This window comes from Scophthalmus maximus, chromosome 13 (assembly GCF_022379125.1).
Source record: "Scophthalmus maximus strain ysfricsl-2021 chromosome 13, ASM2237912v1, whole genome shotgun sequence".
Taxonomy (NCBI): domain Eukaryota; kingdom Metazoa; phylum Chordata; class Actinopteri; order Pleuronectiformes; family Scophthalmidae; genus Scophthalmus; species Scophthalmus maximus.
The window spans coordinates 20,399,265-20,422,088 of record NC_061527.1 but is presented as its reverse complement, the minus strand read 5'-3'; the positions used below and the strand labels follow the sequence as shown (position 1 = coordinate 20,422,088).

At 43.4% G+C, this 22,824-nt stretch overlaps 1 protein-coding gene across 7 annotated transcripts in view; it reads left to right on the top strand.

Moving 5' to 3' along the window:
* The window catches only part of tp63 (tumor protein p63), a 34,087-nt gene that overhangs the window by 5,063 nt on the left and 6,200 nt on the right, over positions 1–22,824 (top strand). For 3 of the 7 annotated variants that reach the window (XM_047336635.1, XM_047336639.1, XM_047336640.1), the window contains exons 1-9: positions 488–579; positions 2,023–2,157; positions 2,323–2,452; positions 13,987–14,244; positions 21,324–21,510; positions 21,628–21,743; positions 22,167–22,276; positions 22,373–22,497; positions 22,722–22,804. In XM_047336635.1, coding sequence (XP_047192591.1) covers positions 503–579; positions 2,023–2,157; positions 2,323–2,452; positions 13,987–14,244; positions 21,324–21,510; positions 21,628–21,743; positions 22,167–22,276; positions 22,373–22,497; positions 22,722–22,804 — 1,221 coding nt within the window. In that variant the 5' untranslated portion in view covers positions 488–502. Of the gene's footprint in view, positions 1–487; positions 580–2,022; positions 2,158–2,322; positions 2,453–9,033; positions 9,212–13,986; positions 14,245–21,323; positions 21,511–21,627; positions 21,744–22,166; positions 22,277–22,372; positions 22,498–22,721; positions 22,805–22,824 lie in introns of those variants that run through there. The other 4 variants (XM_047336637.1, XM_035647526.2, XM_047336636.1 and 1 more) reach the window with 2 other exon arrangements.

Genomic DNA, 22,824 nt, shown 5'->3' with positions numbered 1-22,824 from the left:
ATTTATGCTGTAGATATTCTTTATGATTTAAAAAACAAAACAAAAACTATACCAAAAGTAAAGCTAATCTACAATCTGAAAAGATCTTATAAACAGCAATATCTTAAGAAATAGGCTCTATGCACACGTCGTCTTTTTGTCAGTTCTATGTGGTTCAAAAGACAGGAAGTTAAGGCAATGGTGTCTGTATAATCAATTTAATGAATTCAAAGTATTATTCAGTATGTCACTATTACAGTACAGAAACACATATATCAGTGTTTGATGAATATATTGAGTAGTGCAGCAGGATTGAATATTCTTCTTCTTATTATTGTTGTTATTATTTTCTTTTTGGGGGGGGGGGTTATACAAATATAAAAAATGTAATAAACTTCCCACCATCTTGTTGTGCCATGTGCTCTCGCAAGACTCTGGTTTCCATGGCGATTAAAAAGCACCTTGAAGTGCAACAGGTGACGAATAATCACATTAATTAGCTGCGCCAGCAGCTCTGGAGGGAATGTGTTCTTACAGCTCTGGGAACATTAAAGTGTTAATAAACTCCAGCGCGCTCGGCCAATTGTACAGCAGAGACAGGTAAGGGCGGCTGCAGGGAACAGGAGTTAAATAAATACCCAAACGGTTTTGGTCGCTAGCGTCAGAATGGAATTAGCTCAGCTCTGGCTCGAAGGGCTAGAGTTAGCAAGCTAACTAGCTACAGGAGCATAAGTAGCCCGCCGTCGCTCAGTAATCCGGCCGCCAGCGAGAATGTGACGCATCAGTATTTGTTTTTCCATAATGGTTCAGAAATGACTCAGCAAGCCGTTAATGTAACTTTCACTCACTGAGGTTTTTATGAAATATGTATTTTTCTTCGCTACAGCTGCTTGCTGTTTCCTATCATTACGTATGACTTCACTTATCACAACTTAACTCTGATTTACAGTCATATTTTTGATCGATGGACACTTGGTTTGCATGTGGGCGTGTCTAGTCAGCATATATAATAATATGCAGAAAGGCACTTCCTCCACTATACTTAGACATATTTGATTTACAAGTTACAAATGATGAAGCGAAAACTGGTCCAGTCTTCGGCACAAGACGAGCTGGAACGTCTGAAGCCCCCAGGAGCCGTTAACTGCTCCCCTGAAGAGGTCAAAGGGCCCGCTTGGCGCCAATGTTACAATAGCATCTAAATTGAGTATTCATCTGTAATTTGGCCCAGGATGAATGATCTGTATAGGTCAAATCTCCAACACCCCCCCCCCCCCCCCCCCCCCCCCCCCCCCCCCCCCCCCCCCAGCACCAACTCGTCTTTATTCTGAATTCCACACTCCCTCATGTGTAACTCCTGCATAAGTGAAATGATTGGCTTCATTAGATATGCCTGTGTTTGTAAGTCAGGTATTAATATCATTCATCGCGCGGTGTTGGGAATTTCCAAAACCTAAAATAGTGCCAGCTTCAGATTATGCCCCCCCTAACCCCTCCCATCTCCAACACCCCCTACAACCCCCAACCCCCCGAGCTCGTCCAGCTGTACACATACCAGAAGTTGCAGCAGTGCTATCATATAGACTGCGGGGGGAATTCCGCCTGTCTCAGACTGCAGCATGCGCCACTTCAGCAAGAACAATGGCGCGCTGAGCTCTGAAGCAGGTGTAATGTTTCAGGGGAGCAGGTCAAAGTGCCTCTGTCTGAATGGTGCATAATCACCATTATGTGTAGTACAAATATTCCGTATTATGCAGGCTGACTTCTTCACAATGGAAGCGCTCATCATGAATGGCTGCTGGCAGAACTCCTCCTCCTCCTCCTCCTCCTCCTCCTCCTTTCCCTCCTTTCCCTCCGCTGGCTGGGTGGCCAAACCTCAGCCCCGCACGTCAACATTCATGTTGTATTATTGCTGACATTGCAATTTTCTAAAACTACCATTTAGAATAGTTGCACAAAACCGTTTGGTCCCATGTACTTGGAATATGAGCGTGCAGTAAAAATGAATGTAAAGTGATCATGGCTGATTCCGTCTCCTCGCAGACTCAGGGACCCTTCATCCCGTATGTCCTGGAGAGAGGGATCATTCCTCACCGCCATGTCCCAGAATCAGTCGGCACAGACATCTGACTTGTTCAGCCAAGATGTATTCAACCAACTGTTTGACATGCTGGACCAGTAAGGGAACACCACACAGAAAAACAAACAATGTGCTGTAAATGTAAAAACACACACACACACACACACACACACACACACACACACACACACACACACACACACACACACACACACATATAGACTTTGGTGTTCTTCAGTTTTATGATCTCTGTTGTGTTTCAGATCTGCCATTCATTCAGTCCAGCCCATTGAGCTGAACTTCACAGACAGTGCAACCAACGGTTCTGCAGGAAACACCATCCAGATCAGTATGGACTGCATCACCATGCACAAGCCAGATGAGACACTTTCTGTAAGTACGTAGGTTTTCTGGTCAACGGAAAAACACCCGTTTTACGTTTTGTCCCCTGGTTGATCCTTCTGCCTCGAACCCACAACCAGAGACACAAAATAGGACTGTTATGATATCCCAAAATCTAAGATAATTGTCATTTTTTAAAACCAATTATTGATTGTGATAATAATACTCGTATGATAATACCATGTAAATCAATCATATTCCCTTTAAACCATTATGGGAATCATAATATGAAATATGTTGGCTCTGACCATCAACGTCTGTTTGCACAACCCCAGTAGTGTTTAGTTTCTCATTATTAGTATTGTTGGAATAACTTGAGCATAATTAATTTGCCAGAAATTACATAAAATTAGATAAAATAAAAAATAAAACCAATTGAAAGATAACATTATTATTAATAGTAGTGATATTCATAACTATAACATTTTAAAACTTTCGACAGATTTTTTTTCCAATAATTGTTCAGCGAAAATCCAGTTTCATTAAAGCCCACCTACAAAACGTGTAAAAATACATGACTTGCTAATGATTTTTTTTTTAGTTCAACCTGTAATGTGCAATACAACCAGTAAACACAACTGTAAACCTAAGAGCATAATTTTTCAATGGAGGCCGAGCAGTGTCTGTTTTGTTTATGCAATAATAAGGTTTAAACGTTCCTTTTCAGCACTGGCAGTACAGAGTCCCACCTATAATATGTATATAATATTTATATTTTTTAAACCAGTCAGTTTTATGTCATCTTTCTTAACCAGTTAGCTTTAAAATAGACAAATGATGCTTCCCTTTAAATGATTTACCAAAATTCAAACATAATATCAAAGCCTGAACATTTTTAATTGATTTTTAAGTGTGTCATTTTGTGCACTTTTGCTTATTAACAAATATTCCGTCTGAGATTACTTTCACTCTGAGTTGATGGGATTTCCAGTGGTAAACTCCGCACGTAGTACAATACATTTGTGAACCACTTCTGTTTAATATTTTAAATGGAATTTCCCCCGTGACCGTTATGACAATGCAGTGTGCGGAGCAGTTCAACAGCCAGTGAATGCGGCTGGTTTATCTGTTTTTGTCTGAGATGTTGTCTGTCAGGTGATGATATTATCTCACTCAGCCTGAGTTGTAATGGACCAGGGCGGAGCCTCTGAGAGTCTGTTGGAGGTAGAATGTGCATTTAGATAAACATTCCTGATGTTGAGCTTTGAGTGCCGGATTTTCATTTTCCTGTATTTTTCTTTAAAAAAAAAAATTTACTTGACCAAATAAGTTACCAAATTGAGTTGAAGCAGGGATTATGAGCTTGCTATTTGTGACAACAGAGCAGTCGTTCAACAGACGGTTCACTGTGCAGTCAAGTGAAGCACTGTGAAAAATACCTTCTCCTGTTAGATGTTTATGAATCAGTGCGCTGTATGAACCTCTTGTAGTGAGGAACAAGTCGTTGTCAGCTCTGCTACTGGGAGATGATGTGCATGTTCCCCTCCCAGTGCTGGAATGCTGTTGTCCAGCCAGGGTGGAAAAAAAATAGCAAATAAAAATTTAGTTCAAGGAGCTGAGTAATGTTACCCTGTGCATCCCCCAAGGGGGCTTGTGCTCTCTTGAACTGGTGATTAATGGCCCCACCCCCACCGCCCACTTTCCTCTGCACCAAAGAGGGGCGTGGTGCGCTGATTGGCACGCCAGCAACTCAGGCAGCATCCGTGAGGGGGCTTAGAGCTCGCAACCATGGCCCCTTGCCAGTCACCAAGCCCCAGTTGTTATTACCAAGTCAAGTGTCTGTTCTGATGAAAAGCCGCGGTGGGCAGACCTACCTTCACCGGCCCACACCCCTCCTCCCGTGCGGAGGTGTGCCTCTTCCATGAGTCATTAGAATGCAGCTCACTGTTTAGTGCCCTGGGGGACTTATTTGTATTGTGTAGGGTTTATGTTTAATCTGAAATTCCTTTTTCTAGATTTTTTTTTTTTCCTGTAGCTGCGGGGCAACAATTTAGTGCAGCACCTGCCTCTCTCGCCGAGGTCCCAGCACTCATCTATCAGTGTCTTCTCAATGTAAAGGTGAGGGGTGGCAACAGGGGGGGATAGAATAACATTAAGGAATGTAGCAGATTTAGTGGCAGGAGAAACGCTATATCCTTCCCCAAACAGCTGATTTTACACCCAGATAAAGCGCTCAGCTGTGCGTCGAGGACACACACTGTCGAGCAGGGGGACAGAGGTCGTCCTCGGACCGGCTTTAAACAACTTTACAGCAGAGTACCTCAATCGACACATGACTTGACTCTGGGATCTAATTACATGTTTGTGTTTGGATTCGTACTTTTTTTTTTTGTCACCACCCCCCTTCTGTCTAATGTGTGATGGCCGTTGCCCCCTGGTTCAGTGGTCTTCTCCCAGTGTTTCATCAGTTTGACAGAATTTAAATCTAACCTTAATGCTGTCACCCGATAAGAATCTGCCTGATGTGGTGCAATCTTTCCCGTTAGCATGACCGAGTCAAATGTTTCTCCTCTTTCATTTTTCAAAGGAGCTTTGAGTCATTACACCCACCTTACCTGAAGACTGTCTGTCCTCATCCGTCTGAATACACAGTTTAGATAGTTTTACCCTCCCGAACTACAACTCTAGTTTAAGTTTTATTTTTAAAGTTCAGTAACACGGGCACAATTTTAAGCTTAACTTGGATTTATCATCAGATGCTCTCTCTGTAATCCAAAGGAAACCCGTGCATTAAATACCCAACTGTAATAAGCTCTCTTTTATTTTGAAATGCTCCACCAGTTTGCCTCCAGCACATGAAGAGCTGTTTTTTTCTTTTTTTCTTTTAAGGCACAGTACCAAGGAAGGAGAGCTTTCCATGGTCCATGTGAATAACTGTGAAGTCAGTGAGTCAGTACCTGGTCTGACAGTACCAGTACCTGGTCTGACTGTGGATGCGGGGATGAAAAAGCCCCTATAACCCTGACAGTATATCTTGTAACATTTTCTTACATCTTCATGGACAAAGCACAACTCTACTTTTACACCACACTATTGTATCTTGTGAGCTGCAACTGAAAAACTTGTTGGTCACACCCTTTGGGAGAGAGCACATGAATCTGTGCTTCAGTAATAATCCTTTCAACAATTTTTTAAAAAAGTCACTTATCCATATTTTAAATATATTTGATTATAATTCAGAATTTCCTAACATTCAGGGAGAATGGAGGAATGGAGGAAAATAGTACATTTATTTTCGGAAATGTAGGTTGTTTATTTTCACATTTTGGCAAAGAACATAATTCCAACACTACTATTAAAGATAAATTGTTTCATTAAATATCAGAAATTATAGTAAAGATTTAAAACAATACTCCATGATGGGACAAGCTTTCATCTGATTATTTATTTTTTCTTCATTTGTTTCTGGGCCTTTTTGACCAAATAATACACTGAAGTAGAAACTATTAGACGCTTTTTTGAGATGTAATTTTTTGAGTCGTACACAGAGTCAATTGTTTTCTTTGAAATTCAGTGTAGCATGACAGGTTTGAAAGGATGTTGGAAAGCCAAATGAAAACACCAGAAAAGCAAAACACCTGTTTCCAAAGTAGTGGTGATCTCTTTTTCATTAATTTTTTCATTTAATTAAAAACATCTACTGAACTTTGATTTGCAGGCTAAATATCCAGTACTTTGGCACTTGTTCTATTAATTCTGTTTATTTAAACTTTGCTGACTTCTTGCATTTATTTTTATGCTGTGCCATACAGTTTGCTGTAGGATTTGACCTTCCACATGTTAAATAGTGGTACAACGTTGTTGCTGATGAGTCTACTTCACCTGTACAGCTGTAATTGGCTTCATCTATCCCCTTTAAAATGATTCTGGCCGTTCAGAAATCAAACTGCCCAGTGGGTTAAATAAGGTTTACCAAAAGCTGCTTAAGTTTGTTTCTTTTAAACAAGAGTGGTTCAGGATTTGGTGGCAGTTGATTTGGGGGTGGGGGTGGGGCCAGGGTGGCTTTAGGATTTGCCACCCAGGTGATGCTCTCTGTCTCTCCATCGTCTGCCTGCGTCTGTCGGTGTGGACGGGAGCTCACACCAGTGTCAGGGCAGGTGTCTGTGCCTCCCTGGCCTCTGCAGCCTGACACCTGATACTAAACTAATCTGGCCGACTTAAGGAGCGGACTCTTTAAAGGGAAAAACTTCAGTAAAGCCTCTTTTGTCTGAGCCCCTGGATCTGCAGATCTTGAGCTGCGGCCTGGCCTGACTCTCTGCTTTTAGTTTCTCACCGCTGTAGCATTCGAGCTAATGCATCTAACGTAGATGTTCCTACACTGTCTGAGGACACGGGCTAGGATGGCTGGACTCTACGTTACCAGTGAATTAGATTTGGGGAATCGTAAAATTCTAATCTGAAGCATGTGAATCATTTTTGTGCCGTGCACGTGTCATGTTAGGTTTGGTTTCAATATTGTCCTCTCTGTTTAATTATGTAAGAAAAGCATTTAATTCCAGAAGTTTTAAAATAGATTTTGATTTACAAGCCCACTGCTCTTTATTGCATCTTGAATCTTAACTGCATTAAAATCAGCTGGTACTTTATTAGTTATATCTATAGCTAAATCTAATGCATGAGTCCTGCAATAAATCGTCCCTTAATGAATATTATAATTTTCAGAGGTGTTGATTCAACTTTATGAACATTTTGGAGGCAGCAGTTTGTGGTGGGGTTGAGTTGTTTTGCGTTTTTATTTAATAGTTTGTCTGGTATTTTGTCCAGCCCAGTTATATCAGTAAGGTGCAGGCAAAACAACAGAAACACCTCTGTGTATAATGACATAATAGCAGCCCAAACTGTAGCATCCAAAATACCATACAGCTGAATCAGCACCTCTCTAAAACTGTCTAAGGAACAACAAAAGCATTTGTTTGGAGAACACTTGGATTAAACTGCATTACCTTTAGCTAGGTGGACTATTGTACAAATATATCTATCCTGCTTAATTACAGCTACTGTGGTATATTTTACTGAGGCCTCACCCATAGTACTCTAACTTCTATTCAGATGCCAATGATGTTTTAACATAATTAGAAGTTTGTTTAGCTCAACTAATTACCACCCTCACCCTTCACTGAGGCCTGGGTACGCTGGGAGGCCAATCGGACTTGGGTCTTTAAAGTGTTGATTTGCCTTTTGTGACAGGCTGACCTGTGGCCCCGGGGCCTGGGCCGGGTGTGGCCGGTGATTGGAGACACTGCCCCTCGGTTCATAGTTTTGCGTAAGATTTCAGTCAGCTTTCAGACCGTGCCGACCACAGGGCAAGAGTTTAAGCCCCGTGGCCCTGCGGCAAGAGATATTACTTGCGCCCCGCTGACCAAGCGACTCGTGTCATTTAGCAGTGCAGCTAGCTCCATCCACTAATGTTTACATCTGCAGTATAACTCCACTCCATGCTCCTCTTACATGATTACAGATAATCAGCTCTACTTTCACTTTCAATCTGTGAATGTACAAACGTGTATATTTTGTTGTTGTTGCCTATCTAGCGAATTGTGCTTTGAGTCTTAAAAGCAGTAACCATTTAAAGTTTTGGCTTAGAAACATGTTAATACAACAGTATTATTTTTTTATTTTCCAATTTAGAGAAATTGCTTTAATTTTTCTCTTTTCCACACAAAATCATCCGGGCCTCAATGTAGCAATTGCAGCTACCCAGGTAAAAAACAAAAAGCATCAATAAATGAAGCCAAATCGTTCTATAATTTATCAGAGCTGTTTTATTGGAGCTGTGCCGAGAGCGCTGCCACCATTACTGTCCCTGAGACACAATGCATGTTTCCAAAACAGATCTACATCAGTCATCTCTGATAGATACAAGCAATCTACTGGAGTCACATTGTTTTCCTGGGGTGGGGGTGGGGGGGCTTAACAGATGCAGAGGGGAGCCATTCTTATGCTAACCAGCTACTACAGGTGTAGCTGATGCTCTCGCAACCCAGTACCACAGCCTTTATCACAGCTCACAGGTTTCGTGAGTTTATCTTTGTATTCTTTTATCATACTTTGCCTTATTTATTCAGATAATATCTGAATTATCATCCACATTGAAAGGATTTCTCCACTTGGAGAATTATTTTGTCGTCATCCATCTATCTGGATACATTCAATGTTTTTTTTAATGACTGATTTCAAAATAAATCTTAGAGTTAAAGTGATGTCAGGGCAGTGCCATTAAATAAAAACAAAATTACCCTCAGGTTTAAGTTTTATTTTTCTGTATTTTCTGATACTTTACTTGGATTGTCATATTCACAGTTAGGAAATGTAAGGGGTAAAAAAAAAAAATATATATATATATATACAAACATACATAAATGCAAGCATATGATGTAAGCATTTCTTATTTTTGTAGAGGTCGATCTTACGCACCGCTACCAAATCCAAAAAGTAAATCACTACTCGACTTCAGGAGCTCTGCAGAGCTTCAAAGGTAGTGCTCCTCTGGAGATGGGTGTGGACTCAGGTTTTGGACAGGTAGCTCCTTAGACCCCTCCCATCTCTTCCAGGTATATATGACCTTCCCATAGATTCCTATAGAAGCTTCTGCTGGTCCACTTTGCATCTGTAGTCCACATCACTCGTTCAGAGTGAGGAAAATAGATTTGTGGAATCCTGGAGCCAGTGGAGCAAACAGCAGCAGCTCTGCTCAACCTCAGCGCCAACATGTTGTATCTGGAGACAGGAACCCCTACATCCTACAGCGAGGTAAGACCGGCGGAGGGGCTGGTAGTGGGGCATTGGCCATTACTCCCATTCCTGTAGTTGGTTTCCCAGAGCTCCTTGAGCTGAGTGACATGTCACATAGGAGAAAAAATGCCTCGTACTTTGGGATTCAACTTTTATGTCAGCGCTCTAAATGATCCGAAATCTTGACTTCATGTGTTTAATTTGTTCCTTGGTACTGGAAACTTCTTGGTGTGAATTGAAATATGAATTCTGATTAAGTAAAAGAAAATATGTGAATAAACTTAAAAGGCAAAAAGCTTGTTGTAATCAAGTAAGAGTTACGTAGAATATTTTAAGATGGTTTTGGGAAGATGGTTTTGCATTGGACAGGGTGTGTGTGTGTGTGTGTGTGTGTGTTTGCGTGCACACCTATGTGCGTGTGTGCCTCCACAGGGCAAGGGAATGTAAACACCTGGAAGAATTTTCAAAATGTCCCTTCGAGTAAAATGTCTGCTCACTGAGTGGGAAATAAATTATCCAGTTCATATGATTTACTTTTTTTCTTTTAGCCTGTTTGTTGATGATTTATTTCAACGTGGTAGAAAATCTGACCACCCAAAAGTTTTTGGAGGGTTTTGATTTCCTGCGTTGAAAAATATCTGTTGTCTGTGAGGAGACTTTCACAGAAATGCTCTGGATTATATAAAGAGAGGAAAATACCATCTTCTACATAATTTGAATGATAAGAAAATATTCTGATGCATGTGCTTTCTTCACTTTCCTCTTTGGAGAGCAGGATACTCACAGGATCCGTTTTCATTTGTCTTTGTGAATCTGACATTTTTCGTGAAATGCTCTTCTGCTCATTCACAATCAAACCAAACAAAAAGCGACGATGACTTTAATGAATTAATCAGAAGGGGGGGAAAAAGTCCCATATTCACTATGAAAGTACAAACATCATGATTGATGGGCCTGTGTTTGCGGAGCTCGACGGCAAACACTTCAGTGACGTTTTAAAGTGAATTAAACGTGAAAGATGAGTTTGTACAGAAGTCGTTTTCAGCTACTTTCTTTTAAATTCCACAACATTACGTTATAATAAAATTGGAATCTTAATGGTTTGACATATAGAGTAAATTTGAGTGGAACTGGAGTGGATGCAGAATTGTCCTTTTAGGCTTGTTTGATAAAAAAAACAACTCAAGTTGTTTGTCAGTAAATCTAATTGGTAAGAAATTCATGAAGTACATGCTAGAGTTTGAGAATTGTTAGCATCCGTTCAATGCTTTGGCTTTCATTTTCCTTTGTCAGTGGTTGTTTTTTAGTGAACTACAGGGTTGTGCTTTTTTTCTGTTCCCAACCAAATCCAGAAGCAAAACTTAATGCCAAGCAAGTGAGCGGTGACAGATTCTCAGATTGCAGGTTGCAGATAGCAGGTGTGTCAGGTCACTGTCTTTTAAGTTGTCGAGCAGGGGGTCTTTAAGTGGTGTCCGGCTCGATCCCTCCAGTGCGTGGGGGTATCAGGTTTCCCCCCCCTGTCCCCAGTCTCCTGGGAGCCGCTGCGGCCATTAGAATGTGGCCGGCCAGGCGCTGCTGTTTTGTCCAGGGTCGTAATTGCTTTAATGGTGTGTTGATGTAGATACAATCACCTTCTCTGCCCACCCCAGCAGGTAAAAGGAGTAGATAGACCCCCACCCAGCCGCACCTCAACCCTCAACACTGGTGAGCCTTTAATGCCTCCCTCCCCTGTGGTCACTCATCACAGTCCCCTAGTTGCTCCATGGAGCAGGTCACCAGAGAGCCTGGAATGGGAGCTATTTCCCCCTCAGGCCAGGTCTGCTCTGGTTCCTGTCATCTATTGGTTGTTCGGGTTTTATCAGTGCTCACACTTTGTGACCGCAGCAGAGGGATCTGAAGAACCTAATGTCCAACTCGGTGTTTCACGTTTAGATATGAAATTATAGAATTCTATCTTTTCCACTGCTCCAGTGTGAGGCAAATTTCTAGTTTATACAACTGTTTGGATTCCATGGTCTGGAGGACTACTGTCCTGTTTGTGGTATTTGTAGTATTGTTCACAAAGATCACACAATCTGTTGCTGTTGATACCCAAATTTGAAACATTAATCAGCGAACACGATCATAACCTCTGCGCCGACAGACTTCACAGACATTAATGTATTGACGGGGAGGGGATGAAGAGAGTATGATTTACCTTCAGTCAAATGAGAAATCTAAACAAGATGCTGTCTGTTGCAACCTTTTAGTGCATTTGTTTGGTCATCGGCATAGTGATAAATACAAGACAGGAAATAATTTGAATGTGTCAGTATGCGATACCGAATGCCACCACGTTGGCATTAGCAGTAAGTTCTAAATTAGCGCTGCTCCGTACATTTGAAATATGTCTGATATTCGATCTGGATAATTCAAATTCCTACATTGTGATCAACAGGCCTTCACCCTGAAAGGTCAACAGGCTCCTTTTCCTGTTGGGCTGAAGTGCTTACTCCATGATTTTTTTCTCAGACAAAGAAGAATGGAGCTCGGAGGCCTCGAACACACAGCACAACCTTCGAAAAACTTTATTAAAGGCTGCTGAGTGTGACAAGGCTGTTGATTTATCGTGCTCCTGCTCCGCAGCCTGACATCCCAAAGGCCTAAACACAGCGTCTGCTATAAACAGAAGGAATTTTTAGGAGCAACTAAAGGGGTTATTAAATGGCTGCTGTATTATAGTGGAATAAGATCTGATTAAAGGACTTAAACCCCCTCACCCAATCTTTAGGAAAAAGCTCATATCCCACTTCCAGTCAATTAAACATTAAAACGTGATGAGCTCAGGTGAGACCCTGCCTCTCTGGGCCCCACTATTTGGTCAATTATGGCTTTATCCCCCATTCCTCATCTTTGATCCTTATATTCAATTAGACCGTGTGACACATTATCCCGGGCCCTTGTGTTTAATGTTGAGTGTTCTATGTCAGGCGTTCTGCTTCATGTTCGTGCTTTCATCTGTGTTTTGGTCTCCGGCCAGCATCAACCTTTATCTTTAGAATAATAATTTGACATTGATAATTGCTGTCTGTCACATTAACCTTTGCAGCTGCCAGCATCCGCTCCCGAATTGCACCATAGCTGTAAAAGAGTGATCGATATCATGATCGCTGACTCATTGCGTACAGGAAAATTCTGTGTAAACCGGAAATTTGGTCACCTTGTTGGTTCCCATTGAAAACAAGGGATAGTTTCCCTCTTCTCTCTCACATAAGCTACAAACAATTTCAGAAAAAAAGTAGAAATTCTTGTGTAACTAATAAGCTTTTGTAAATGTGACCTGAGATCAGATGCATAGGGGCCAATCCTCAGCCAATTGACTTTAACCCTTCATAATACACATGTATAATTAGCCCATTGTAAGGAAGCGTGTGTTGGGGGAAGCCTTTGACTGCTAAAGGCTGGAGGGTTTCCACCTGATAGGAGTTTTCTTTCTTTCTTAGTGTGCATGCGCGTGCGTGTGTGTGTGTGCGTGCGTGTGTGTTCCATTCACCAAACACTTGTCTCCTAACACCTGCATGCCCAGTGCAATTGTTCTCCAGACAAGCTCTTATAAGCTCTGGTGTCATTGTGTGCGGGGGGGGGGGGGGGGGGGGGGGGGGAGACAGGGGGGCAAGGGGTGGTGGTTAAGCAGCCTTGCACCGCACAAACAGTGACCCTCATCCAAACAGCTAACCCCCCCTCTGGCGCTGTTCCTCAAGTATGCCGCGGTTGACTTGAGTGACCCCTCTCAGGTGTGTCTGTCTGGCCGCGTCTGCGGATTTGTACGAAATAAAGCGGCCGCGTTACTTCACAAGTCACTGGCCTGATGAACAGTTACACAGCCCGACTTGTCAGTGTTTTTGTTGGTCATCTGGCACACCGCTAACACCTGGCGGCGTGCTGGGTGTGAGCTGGACAGCTGTGGTCAGCCGTGCTTGAAATAAACAAGAGGCCCCAGAGAGATTAATGGCTGTCTAAAGAGCGAGGGTCCATGGCACCTCGTCCAGGAATGTGCCGCGTATAAATGGAAAGGAATGGGGCAAGCGGAGCAAGCAGGAAGGGCCTGGCCACGACCCAGGCGCATATTCTCCATCCTGTTTGAAGGCAGATACACTATTTTAATTCCGTTCCTCCTGTCTAAATTGTTTGGGCTGTGGAGAAGGGGATCAGAAGGCGAGGTGGTACGATGTGTGAGCAGGACATTGGTCAAAAACGAGCAAGGCGTGGCTGGTAATTTGAGTGAATCATAAAGGTTTTTGTGTTTCTATATTATATAGACATTTCTGAGGCCAATTATGGCAGAAGTATTAGCATGTTGGTTCAGGAAAGAGCTACACCACAAACACGACACTGCAAAAGACCATTCATGTTGCTCTGCTTTTCATGAATCTGTTTCTTTCTCTTCTGAAACAAGATCTTCGTTTCCTGTAGCATACTTGCTTCAGATGTTTTGGGCCTTAGCCAGCATGAATCAATGTTCATGTGATTATTTTTTTTTTGTTCTTAAAACGCTTCATTCTTTCTTAACTGGGTTCTTTGGTGATTTACAAACTGTATTATGGTTAAACTGTAATACTTTAATTATTGTCAGATGGATGTTTATGGATTACAACATAACAAGTGACTGGCCAACTTGGTTCTTAAATATACAAGTTTGACATAATAATTTGTTTTTCTTTTTTTAAAATTGTGTTATGTTTGAAATCCTTTAATGAAAACTTTCTCCTTGTTGTCGCCCCCCCTCTCTCCCATCCCCTCCACCGTGTCTCCAGTCACAGTATACCAACCTGGGGCTCCTGAACAGCATGGATCAGAGCATTCAGAATGGTGGATCGACCTCCACCAGCCCCTACAACAACGACCATGCACAGAACAACGTGACTGCCCCATCACCCTACGCCCAGCCCAGCTCCACCTTCGATGCCCTCTCCCCCTCGCCGGCCATCCCGTCCAACACAGATTACGCTGGACCTCACACTTTTGACGTGTCCTTCCAACAGTCTAGTACGGCAAAGTCTGCCACCTGGACGGTAAGACACTCTCTGATTTATTTCTCATAGCCCCTTAACACTAGCATTTTTTTTTAAAACTAACTGAGGATATTATTCATTTGTCTTCCTGAAATGTTCCAGAGGTTCTCTCCTGGCACACATAAATAAATCAGTGTCTACTACTCTACAACATGCTTTCTTGTCAAGGGTTAGATGAGCAGATCAATAACCATTCTCATAGTGTTCCAAGAAATGTACGTCTCCAGCCAGTAGCCAATCAGCTTAGCTAATGTAAAAACTGTAAAAAAAAGGTGGAGGTATCCTGCTTTGTCCAAAACCCAATTACCAGCATCTCCAGCAAGTTATCTTATTAACATGATATATTTCTTAAAAGTGCAAAAACAACCATTTGACTATTTCTTGGTTGAGGGCAGTTGCCAGGCTATTTTTTGTAGCCTTTTACAGTATTTAATGTACAGATATGAGAATGGTATCGATCTTCCCTTCTAACTCTCAGCAAGATAGTTATTTTCAATTGTCTGACAACATCTCCCATGAGTCATAAGCACAGTGTCGTGTCTTTATAGGACAAAGTCAAACAGTCAGGTAAGTTGACAATCACAATGTACCATGACAATGTGCAGTGAGTGGACCTTCAATAGTACATATTTCTACTGTTGCACTGAGCACTTCTGATTCTCGGTCTCAACAATGTCAGCTTGTCATAGAGCTTTTCAGAGTTCTGTCATACAGCAGGAATATGCTCGTCATAGAAACCATAGAACATAGAGACATATTAATGTGCGAGCTGTCATCATAGAGTGATTTTTTTTTCAGACTAGATGAAAAAAAGGTGATAAAGAGACACTTTTACTCATGAACTCTTTATCTCACCATCTATGCTCTAGGCAGATTTTGATGCATCTCATTTTAAAACTTCTGAATTGCACAACCACATATGGCAAAGGAAGAATGCCACTAGCTGCAAATCATGACTAATTCCCTGGTATTTCTTGTTAAAGCTCAGAGAATAGCGAAAGTGGAAATAAAAAAAGAAAGAAAGAGAGCGAGACTGAAGAGCATGATCTCACCACTAGGCTGTCACTGTGAGAAACATTCTTCAAAGTCTTATTAACCTTTTAAATGTGATCCTAAAACGGTTTGAATGGATGTTAAAACTATTCTTACATATTACTCACAGAGAACATTTTTACTTAGCTCCTGGTGACCAGGTTCTAATCGTGTCCAACCCCCAGTTTGTGCACAACCTGGGCAAAGTTCACTGGCGCTGTGTTGATGACAGAGGTAAACAGACTGAACAGTTGGTCCAGGTGTGGTGATGCCCCGTGCAGCAAGATGTCACCATGTGATGCTCCGTAAAAAACCTACGCAACCAGCTCCTCCTGCTCTGTCATTATGCATGACAGGGCTGAGGGACAGCTGTTGCATCAGAGCAACACTCGCCTGGTTGTTTATGTGTCAAATCTGCACGTCCAGTGCGTTTGATGCACCCTAGCGGACGACATGTGTCCCTGTTTGCGTGTTCTTTTTTCTTGTTTTTAAGATCTTTTTTTTGTCAGGATCAGGATGTCAAAAATTGCATGGCGTCTTGGGCTACGTGTGACATGTGGGGGATTACGTAATGGACCTGCATTACAGTTAATTATTTCCAAGTGGCAACTTTGGATTAGACATTTCCAATGGAAATGGTAATTAAAAAGGCCTATCATTAGCGTAATATTGGAAAAAAAACAAAAAAACAGCCCACACCTGCTGTTGAAACTGTTGAAAAACCTGCTGAGCTTAACGCAGTGATTTTAATGCACTGTGTCTTCCAAGTAAACAGGCTGAACTCAGGGAGTGCTGGGCGATCTCACCTTATTCCTCCCCGAGTGTGGGATTGTGACACTCACCCAATTCCCAGACTGCCTCGCTCATCCCTCTCATTTTCACAGTCCAAAAAACAAAAGTGTTTGTCTGATGTGCAACTGTGAGCAGGTTAAGAGTGTGGTTTTTGAGCGGGACACGCCCCAAAGCCGGAGCCACATTGGTCGAGGACACATCCCCCCGTCATTGACACATGTAGTGCAACAGACTTTGTGTCCTACAGTCATAACAAATGACACAACACAGGTTTAATTGGTCTGACTTAACGTGGAAAAGTGGTGCATTTATGGTTTACACATTCAGATTTAAAAAAAGATTCAAATTTAACTGTATGCCTGAAAAGAGGGTAAGAGTGGAAAATATTTTACTATCCTTTGACAACTTTCATAAAGATGGAAAAATAAAACAATGAAAATATGGATTCAATCAAAAAAAATCTGTATTAATCATGATGATGACATGAAGATATTCTGACACATAGATCATTTATTAGTTCTCTCTGTAATCTCAGTGTAAATCTTGGTGTTTTCTCATTTAACAGCCGAGTTAAACAACAAAACGCTGTCCCTTAATCCTACCAAGGAGTATTGGTTCGAAGACTTCCCCGAGTGAGCGTTGTTTTGTTCGGCTGATGATTTTCCATAAAAGAGAGTAATTCCCCCCCCCGTGGTCTACAGCAGATATTCTAAAGAGCAGTGATTACAGTGTCGGTTCCCATTTTGAAGGAGGCTCCCTTGCCTGATCTCAGGAGATCTTTGGCAAAGCTCTCATAATCTCAGCTCGACTGCCGGACTGATGGACTCATGGCAGCGAGCCACTGAAGATGTCACCGGGGCGGCTTTGCTCTGCACATAGATCTGCTAATGCCACCCCGCTTTTGAAGGCCTGTGGGATCTTCCACGGGACTTAATGGACTGTGTACTGAGTTTTTGATGACTGTTCTTATGGAGACACACCTAATCCCTAACCCACACCTTAACCTCTTCCTGTCTAGGACGACTGTGACACACACACACACACACACACACACACACAAACAAACACACACGCACATCAACGTTTCCCAGAACTGCTCCTACACAGTTTCCTTCTTGGCACTCCAGTCTCCATGGTGCTTCCTCCTTATTGTTCAATTTGGAGAAAAACACTCGAACGTATCATTTGAACACACAGGTCACGGACGTTTTCACCTTCTTCGCCTCCGCACACTAAATTCACCGAGTGTTGCAAACGAGGCAGCCATTGTTGGCAATTCATGCAACTATTGTGAGGCCGAAGATTGGTCGTGTTTGCCGTGTGTGTGAACTGCCACCACGTTTAGTAGTCAAAGGAGAGGAATGTCATGGTTGGGCCTATCGGTGGGACGCTGCAGAGCTCGGGGGATTACAGTAATGGATTGAGGGCCTGTAGATAATACTTGTGTAAATACTGTGTGCCTCTTCCCTGAACCCAGTGCTCTTGGAGTGGGCCCTGTCTTTTTGAGAGAGTTAAGCTTGATGGTTGCATCTCACATTGCGCCGGAGGAGGAGGAGGAGAGCCCTTGAACGCTCAAAGAGAAGAGTGTTCCAGCGAAAGGCAGCAAGACACAGCTTGCCCCTGGAACATCTGCGGGCCCGTCCCACGCCTCACAAGATGGGGCTGAGACTTGTTTGTGTCAAGAAGCATGTCACGACTCGCCGCATCACAGGGAGACAAGCCCTGCGAGCTACAGATGGGAAAAGGTAGAAGGGAATTTTTTTAAAAGGGCAGAGTCAAAAGGCTTTTTTTATGATATGGGCTATGGGATTTCTCCAGAATTATTGTGGGAAAGCCCATTCTGTGCAGTTTAGATCACAACAACCGAACCGAGATACCAGCAGGAGAAAACCTGATCATGCTGTAGTTAAATAAATACAAAAAAAATCTAACTATCAGACTGTCACTCTCTTGGATCAGAACCATCCAAATCCACACATGGAGTCTGGTGGACTCTTGATGCAGAAATCATTGCTGTCCGATCACTTGACTTTAGAAAAGCACAAACTTGCTTTTACACTTCTTTGAAACTTGCAAAGATCAAACACAGTTTTTGGAATCATGTGAGTGAAAAAGATTTTGCTTTTAATTATGGAGGAAACAATCTGGATCTTTCCACCTGTTGGCTTTTATTTTCATTTTCAAATCCAGTGAATTGTAGTCGCTGGTGAAGACAAGCATTCAATTGGCTAGTCCCACGAGTGACAGAAACATATTTGTCTCTGGCTGCATAAACATGATGCTACATGTCAGTGCACAAGTTTGCCTTGGGACAGGTGTCACTGAGATCGGGGGGTCAAGATTGGAGCTGATGACTACAACACAACATTCTGTTGTTTTTTTTTCGGGATGCAGTTGTTTAATCGTCTTAAACTTTCAACTCACCACATGTTAATTTCATCCTGAGAAGTGGTTTGTTCGTACCGCTGCTCCAGAGGAGACAGTAGAGGGGGGAGGGAGAGAAAAAACTTCTTTGCATTATTGTTGAATTAAACAGGTTTGGGAGAAGCTCTAGGCATGACATGACATGTCAGGTATGAAGAAGACAAGACCAGAGGCGCCAAACAGTGCTTGTTTAAGGCCTGATGTTTGTCAGGACTTGACTCCTGCATGCGCCCGCAGCGCCTGTCAGGGAGAAAAGAACGCCACAGCTGTGGGCCTGCCTCAACCTGCGCTGCACGGGAAGTGCGTGTTTGTGCGCTCAAGTGCTGCATGTGTTAGAAAGTAATTGCACACACGCAGCAGCGCTGCACAAGTATCAGAGCAAATTGTGTGTTCTACGTGTAGAGAGATTATTATATTTTCAGTTTGCAGAACTTACCAGCCTCTGTTCATGTTTTTGATCCAGCAGAGCGGTGCAGCAGCAAGTCAGGAGGCAGTGTTTGCCCTTTTTTTCTTTTCTGCCTAACTGCCAAATGTGCCAGATGAACAATGTGTCACGTGGTGGTTATTGCAAACACTTTGAAAAAGCTTCTCTTTCAGACGATTGTGATTAAGCAGCTCCGCATTGTGCGCCCTGTGTTCCCCGGCAGCGTAATTCACATTGTGACCAATGAAAGACTCATAATTACATGTTAACACCTGAACACCGCGCCCTGTGTGAGCCACCGAATCCCATCAGTCAACCGGGGAGTCCTCCACCCTGAACACTGTTAGCTTTAGCCAGGCGCTGCTTTCAGCTCCCCGCTCTCACTGCTGAGCAAACACAGCTCCAGCAGCACATAGTTGTGTGCTCAGAAATCTGTAGCTGCAGGGCTGGGATGGTTCTGTGCTCTGTTTGTGTGTGTGTGTGTGTGTGTGTGTGTGTGTGTGTGTGTGTGTGTGTGTGTGTGTGTGTGTGTGTGTGTGTGTGTGTGTGTGTGTGTGTGTGTGTGTGTGTGTGTGTGTGTGTGTGTGTGTGTGTGTGTGTGTGTGTGTGTGTGTGTGTGTGTGTGTGTGTGTGTGTGTGACAGTAGGATATGATCTACACAACTTCAATTTTCTGCCTCTCTTACGTGTCTTATTAGATCTAGGTGTTTAGAGTTGTGTTGTTTTCGCCTTCAGCTACTCAAACACCAACGACCTGTAATTATTCAAAAGACTACGTACTGACCCTTTAGACCGCTCCTCTTCTCTTACTCTTTTGCCCCCCTCTTCTCTCCCGTCTCTCTGCTTGGCTTCTCCACCTCATTTAGCTGATTGACAGAGGCGTAGGGGGGAGTATCAGGTTAGGAGCGAAGGGGACAACTACAAACATTCATCTTTTCTTTTCTTTTCTTTTTAAGAGCAAGCTGCTTCGAGTTTTAGGAAGAATCGTGTCTGTCATCATACATGTACCAGAGCTTGAACTGTGCTCATCAGTCAGTATATCATGTTCACTCAATGTATTGATGCACAAACGGCAAATCATTGTTTTTTTAACCTCACTACCTTATTTAAATCGTAGTATTACGATAACCTCCTGTCAGCGGTTGTCTCGTCTGTTCGTCCTATGCACGTTCAATAAGCTGAGGATTATTTACCTTCCTGTTTAAGTGGATCCCACATCTGGGTGTCTTGCACAGCAGTAACTGTAACGATTGTGAGGGGGGTATGTGGCAGAGCGGAGATGAGAGGGATCTGTTTTTTGGGTTCGACCTGATGAAAGGAGAGCTTGTGCCTGGGGGCAGGGTTGAAAATGTCCATGCCAAGCTTGTGTAATATCTAAAGTCGGCACAGACAGGTACTGGGACGGGCTCCCTCTCTCTGGAAGCAAAAACTCAATCGAGGTGGAATTCTGTGCGGCGTTGTTCTCCAACACAACCCCCGAGCAGTTTCCACGATGTTCACTTTTCTCCACTTAGAAACGAAGCTGAGAGGAAAAAAAATCTACCCCCCCTCCCTCCGGCCTCCACCCACTGTCTTCTGCACACACAGGACTTAAGGCTCTGCTTACACAGCACTGATTTGAACGGTGTGTGTGTTTACACAGTCGGGTTATGCCCATTAGTAACAATTCCGTCTTTCTGACGGCTTGCTGGTTATCATTTCTAACTGTACCTGGGATCAGCGAACATCCATTATCAATGACTGCTGGCTTAGAGACTTGAATGTTCGCCAGTGTGTGTTCATGTGTGTTTGAGCAACCATCCCATTTTTGGCACCAGTCTCTGGAGCTCACCATCCCATTTTGGCACCAGCGACTCCTGTGATTAGCCCTGCACTCTGAAAAAAAACTCAAACTGAGTCATTTTCTTCCCACCCCAATGCGCCAAAACCGCACTCAAACCCTGTGTCGCGTCGGCTCAGCAGTCTCTTCAGAAGCCCTGCTCTGTGTGATGAGTGGCCGTCAGATGCTGTAGCAGAACACTCCTCCCTGGAAGATGAAAGCCAGGCCCAGTTTAATTGCTGCTGGAGGGGTCCATTTTATGGCGCTCCTCGGAAGTCCCAGGGGCTCTCCGTGAGCCATCTTTGACTCCTACAACCACAACATGTGTGTGTGTGTGTGTGTTTTTATTTAAGTAGGTCATAATCAGTAGTCTTGCCTATAACCCCCTTTTGCTCAAACCCTACCCCTAACCCTAAACCAGAAGTGCACAGTCCAGGCAACAGGTGTTAATGTCTGCTTTTAAAATTTAGGTGCAAGTCTTTTTTCCAAGCCTCGTGAACAACATTGACGTTCACACATTGGTCCCTTTTTCAGTTGATCTGCACAGTTTTATCTAATCTAATCATTTATCTTTTTTTCTACTTTCCAGTACTCCACAGAGCTGAAGAAGTTGTACTGCCAAATTGCCAAGACGTGTCCCATTCAGATCAAAGTCCTGACCAACCCTCCCCAGGGCGCCGTCATCAGGGCCATGCCCGTTTACAAGAAAGCCGAACACGTGACCGAGGTGGTGAAGCGCTGCCCGAACCACGAGCTCAGCCGCGAGTTCAACGATGGTCAGCTCTTTTGATTTTCTTTTTAACATTTTTTAAAATGAATTCTCACTCAGTGTTTAACCTCGGCAATCGTCGCTCATTGTGGACATTTATTGACATGGCTCACGCTGCTTCCAGGTCAGATCGCTCCTCCCAGCCACCTGATCCGCGTGGAGGGAAATAGCCACGCCCAGTACGTGGAGGACTCCATCACTGGAAGACAGAGTGTACTAGTTCCCTATGAACCTCCCCAGGTGAGCTGTCCATCATCATCTGACTCTCATGTCATCTTGATACGCAGCAACTAGCCGCTCCCAGAAACCCCTCAGCATGAATCACACTATGATCCAAAGAAATAGTCCTGTTCTATCTCCATTAAAGTCAATAAACTGTGACAGTCTCAGGAAGGTCCCTGACACAATGACAGCAAAAGAACTGAACGAAATTACTAACTATAGATTTTTTTGAATATATGTAATGAAAGAAAAGAGACAAAAAGTGATGAACAACAGTCGTTGTTCCCTGTTGTCATTCTGCAGTAACTTGAGAGTAACACAGTTCACACAGGAGAAATCTAACCAGGCTTCTTATTTGGCTTGAAAAAAAACTGTACCGGTTTTTCTTCAGTGTCACCAAGTGAAGTGCTGCCACTCACTTTCAATCTTTTGCTTCCTCAGGTTGGAACAGAATTCACCACCATCTTGTACAACTTCATGTGCAACTCGAGCTGCGTGGGTGGAATGAACAGACGCCCAATTCTCATCATTGTCACTCTGGAAACCAGAGAGTAAGAGACATTGTCATCCTCGTCCTCAGTAGTGGGCACTCGTGCCTCCAGTGAAGTCGCGGATCGTTTGTAACCCGCCTGCTTGTCTTCTCCCAGCGGTCAGGTATTAGGCCGCCGGTGCTTCGAGGCCAGGATCTGCGCCTGCCCGGGCAGAGACCGCAAGGCGGACGAGGACAGCATCCGCAAGCAGCACGTAACGGATGCCACAAAGAGCAGTGATGGTACGAAACGCCGTAAGTAGCGTTGGGGCTTGGTGATTGGCTGACGAGCTCCGGTCTCACCTGAGACGAGGACCCTCAGCCGCCGCACTCACTAACACTCAGTGCTTAGTGAATGCCGCCAAGCTCTCTGCTACGTTCCTGCTTGTTTCCCTCCTGCTCTGGCTGAGGCTGAGTTTTCGGCACGCAGCACTCGTATACTCACTTGTTCACTCCCCTCTTTTCAGCCTTCCGCCAGGTGTCCCACGGCATACAGATGTCCACGATCAAGAAGAGAAGGTCTACGGACGAGGAGGTGTTTTGTTTGCCAGTGAGTGTCACTCGTGACGT